The sequence below is a fragment of the Chaetura pelagica genome, unplaced genomic scaffold (genome assembly GCF_000747805.2).
Source record: "Chaetura pelagica isolate M959 unplaced genomic scaffold, ChaPel_1.0 scaffold376, whole genome shotgun sequence".
Lineage (NCBI taxonomy): Eukaryota > Metazoa > Chordata > Aves > Apodiformes > Apodidae > Chaetura > Chaetura pelagica.
In genome coordinates this window covers 22606-27221 of record NW_009953503.1, presented here as the reverse complement: position 1 = coordinate 27221, position 4616 = coordinate 22606, and the positions used below count along the sequence as shown (strand labels likewise).

The 4616-nt window shown below is 51.0% G+C and overlaps 1 protein-coding gene across 1 annotated transcript; it reads left to right on the top strand.

Annotated features, from left to right (window-relative positions):
* Positions 1–23: 23 nt before the first annotated feature.
* ERGIC3 (ERGIC and golgi 3) lies at positions 24–4513 on the top strand (the record flags this gene model as incomplete). Its single annotated transcript, XM_009999361.1, has 6 exons — positions 24–137; positions 519–606; positions 1672–1791; positions 3006–3099; positions 4257–4422; positions 4508–4513. Coding segments are annotated over 6 exons (588 nt in total), but the record flags the coding sequence as incomplete, so codon positions are not given.
* Positions 4514–4616: the final 103 nt, after the last annotated feature.

Genomic DNA, 4616 nt, shown 5'->3' with positions numbered 1-4616 from the left:
GGGTTTGCGGGGCCCGGGGGGGTTTGCGGGGCCCCCGGCCGCTCACGGGCGGTTCCTCTCCCGCAGTGACCGTGGTCAGCGGGCTCATCATGGCGCTGCTGTTCGTCTCGGAGCTGCAGTTCTACCTGACCAAGGAGGTGGGTGCGGGGGGGGTGGGACCGGCTTCTGCCCCACCCGGGGCTGGTTCTGCCCCCCCCACCCGGGGCTCCTTCTCCTCCCCACCCGGAGGTCTCGGTTCCCCCCTCGGTCTCGGTTTGTGACCCCCCAAAGCCCCCGGGCTTGGCTCCCCCCCAGCTGCAAGCAGGAGCCCGGGTCCCCACCCCGAGTTCTAAGATTCTCCCCAGTGATGAAGGTTTTTCAAAGCGTTATGGGTGGCGGGTTGGGCTGCCCGGGAAGGTGTGTGAGGCCCCGGTGTCTGGCAGGTCCTGCCCCTCAAACCCAGCTCGGAGCCAGAGGGAAAGGGGCCCCTTGATCAGGTGCCAAGGAAACAGGACTCTTTGTTTTCCCTTTGTTCCCAGGTTCATCCCGAGTTGTACGTTGACAAGTCCAGGGGAGATAAACTGAAGATCAATCTAGATGTGATTTTTCCACACATGCCCTGTGCTTGTGAGTCAGACTTGTGAACATGGGGGGGTGACTTTTACACTGTGCCCAGGGCCCAGCCAGGCTCAGTGTGCCTCGTGCTGCTGCTTGGGCCGTGCCAGGAGGAGCCAGCACTTCCAGTCAGGCAGGATTATTTTTCTGGATGTGAAGTATAAACCCACCTCCATTTCTCTGTGGTGTTGTACTGTTGTCAGAGAGCTCAGTGGTACTGAAAAAGCTGTCACAGAGTTCACCAGGAGCTCAGGATTTGGCTGTATTGTTGTTGGGAACCTCTGGAGTCTCCTCTGGAGGATGCTTGACGAGGAACAACTTTGCCATGGTTTTTATACTGTAACACCAGTGCCCTGTGTTAACCTTTGTCTAAAATCTTTTACATCAGAGTCAGCCTTAATAATCTGATTGGCTTTTAACTTGATCCTGAGCAAAACTGGAAGTGATGGAAAATTTTGCAGGTTTTGCTGGGTTTTGCCTGCCCCTCGTTTTGTGTAGCACTTCCTGAGGTTGCTGTTGGTCTTTGCCTTCCTCACTCATAAAAGGGCATGGGAATGCCCGAGAGTCTGGAAGTCTGCTGTCAGGAGCAGAGGAGCTCTCAGTTGTACAGGAGAGCAAGTGGCCACCAGGTGCCTCATGGTGCTTTGGTGCTGGGCCAAGAGCACAGGCCTCCAGGACCTTCTGTGTGAAAAGCTGCTGATGTGGGAATGGGGAGGGGGCAGAGGGAGTAGGCAGCTTATATCCAATTTTAAGCTCAACCTCCTGAGCTCCTGAAAATGGCTGTGGGCTTTGAGGGGTTTGGTTTTGGTCTTTTGCCTCAAGTGTAGGCAGCTTTCAGGGTTACAACTTCCGTAGCAGCTGGAAACTCCTTCGTGTGCACCAGACCCAGCCCTGGAGCTGCAACCTTCGTTTTATTCCCTATGTGCTACTTGGCCCCAACCACACACACACTTCTGGTTCGGCACATCTGTATCCCCCTTCCTGAAACACTCCGTGTTTTCACTGGCTGAATTCTTCTTCAGCCTTGCCAGAACAGATTGGCATCTACAGACCACTTTTCTTCCTGGTGGGTTTCAGATTTGAGCATCGATGCCATGGATGTGGCAGGAGAGCAGCAGCTGGATGTGGAGCACAACCTGTTCAAGCAACGTTTGGATAAAGCTGGCAATCGTGTGACTCCAGAGGCTGAGAGACATGGTGAGATGCTGTTCTGCCTTTCTTGGATGGATGCTCTCCTAGTCTTCCCATCATTCCACACCTGTTCTGAGATTCGCAGGCACAAGGGACAGCCCAAGAGCATTTAAGCCCCACAAACTCTTGAAGAGTTCGTGGCACCCAAACCTGTGAAACTGGCAGATCAGACACACTCCTGTTATCCTCACTGCTTTAATGAGGAAAATCTTTTGACCCTCTGAAATGACAGAATCTTTGCCTTGTCCCTCAACAAGGCAGTGGTCTTCTATGACTAGAAATCAAGCAGCTGTTGTGGCAAAACTCAGCTCTGGTTGTGTCTTTAAGCCACAGTGGGCTGACAAATGGGATGACCTTGTTAGAGTACAGAGCCTCTCCCCAGGGAAGGCTCCAGTGACTTGACCCTTAAGCCTCAACTTGCACCCTTCCTGCCTTTGCTTTGTGTGTGTTAATGCCAGCAGGATCAATATGATCTTTCATTGGTTACAAGTTGTAGTAAGTGGTCCTTGGCTACATAAATCTTCTCCTTATGTTATTTGCATATTACCACTCATCCTCCTACTTAGATACAAACCAGAAACTGTGCTGGTCAAGTGTTGCAGTAACACTGTCCTGACTGTTCCTCTCTAAAGGATCAGTGTAGTTCTGTCCATCAGCATGAACTGAAGTTGTTGTTTCACTCGGATTTAACTTCTCTGTTCTTCAAGATGAAAGGCTGAGCTAAGCCAAGAGCTCAACAGTTGGTAGGTCCAAGAGTTTCTTCCACTGTCATGGGAATGTGGTGGTGGTGTTCCTGCTGCTGTGGCACCTGGCAGCCTTCCTGTATTCACAGCTCATGACGTTACCAATTAAATGTCTTGGGGCAAAAACTGTTTCAAATGTTATGTAGCAGGTCCTGCATCAGTCGCAGTGTCCTGATTGTGTCTACTTTAGATAAAGCCTTTATGCAGGTACTGTCTGGTCAGTGCTCCAGCAAGGCTTACAGATAGCCAGTTCTTTCTGTGGAGGCTGTTCTGGAGATGACAACATGTTCCTTCTTGGTCTTGCTCCACCCCTCAGCAGGCTCCATGTGTTCACGTCAGGTGGGCTTTGGGTGCAGGACATGCAGCTTCTGACTCAAAATCATTGTGCTCAGGTGTAGAACAGTTATTGCTCAGGAACAGCGAGAGTAGGAGGCCATTTCTAGATGCCTCATCATTTTTAATCCTGTTCTATCCTAGAGCTGGGAAAAGAAGAAGAAAAAGTGTTTGATCCAAACTCCTTGGATGCTGATCGCTGTGAGAGCTGCTACGGGGCAGAGTCAGAGGACATCAGGTAACCTTTGCACCTCCTCATCTCCTCTCAGCACTTGGATTCACACTCTTATGTTGCATCCACCTTTTTGTCTTTTTTTTCCAAATGCCTCTGAGCAAAGAAGCCCTCCTAGGCTCGTGTTCAGAGAGTGATGAGAATTGCTGAGGTTTTGATATGCCTTTGGAAGCTGCACTTAGGATTATTAAGAACCTGCAGGGTTGGGTTGTCTGGTTTGTCCACGCGCCTCTTTAAGGGCAGTGCAGACTGCACCACCTTTGCAGTAGCACAAAGATTGTATCTCAGCAAAAAGAATCTTTTCTGGGGTTATTTGGTGTCCAGGGGAGGGCTGTGTGGATGATTGCACTGTAAGGAGAGCTGTTGTGGAATGAAACCTGGCTCTGGCCTTGCCTCCTCAGCTCTGCTGCAGGCTTTGCAGGGACCAGGCATCCATTGCTCATACAAACAATGGGTGGCATTTTTGGTGTTTCCCATTCCTCCTGCCTACCAGTTCCTGTAAGAATGGATCCCTGGTAGTCCATGGGTTCTGGACTGTCCTTCGCTGCTGCTGTCTGTGTAGTGACTTGGTTTGTCTCATCTGTCAAGTTGGGTCCTTCCCCAGAGATGTTTCAGTGGTTCATGACTCCAGCCTTCAACTTCTTCTTTGCTCCAGCAAAACATGGAACTAAGAAATTAGGTTTTTTTCTGGTGACCAAGATGTTATCCAGAGGTGGTAAAGTAGTAACAGAAGTTTGCCATTAACCCTTCTCCCTCCAGTGTTGACAGTCTTGCCCTAAAAGCAGAGGGAAGAAGGAACAGACACGAGCAGGTGCTTTGTTCATGCAGGGAAGTTCCAAACTACCCCAAGCTGTGGGACAGTGATGGCATCTCTGTAGGAAGTCTCTTTGCCAAGGAGCAACTTGGCTGTTGACATGGACAGGCCAAACCCTCTCCAGGCTCCAGCACTGCAGTCAGACAGCTTGCATCCCCATGCCAACATCTCAGAAAGTGCATCAAGAAGCTTGAGCTCCTCCAGGAGCGTTAGGCCACCTCTCAAGGTCCAGTCCCTGATATTTGCTTTATCGCTTTGTCAAAGGAGAGCCCACCAGGGATTAGAGTCCTGAGCAGGAGCATCTCTTTCCAGTGATAAAGATGGTCAGACGGTGCTTGTGCTTTTGCAGGTGCTGCAACACTTGTGATGATGTGAGAGAAGCCTACAGGCGGCGAGGCTGGGCCTTCAAGAACCCAGATACCATAGAGCAGTGCAAGAGAGAGGGCTTCAGCCAGAAAATGCAGGAGCAGAAGAACGAGGGCTGCCAAGTCTATGGTTTCCTAGAGGTCAACAAGGTGAGAGGTGGGTTTTGCTGTGAACCTGCTGCATGATGGCCATGGCTGTGAGAAGCAAAGTCAGGGTGTTTGTCTCCTTTTCCAGTTTTAGGTGTTCACAGGATTAATGTAGCAACTCCTGGGCTCAGCAAGGTGCTTGTGCCCTTGGAGGGCTTCAGGAGGGGAGCCAGGAAGTGCAGTGGGAAAGGGGCCAG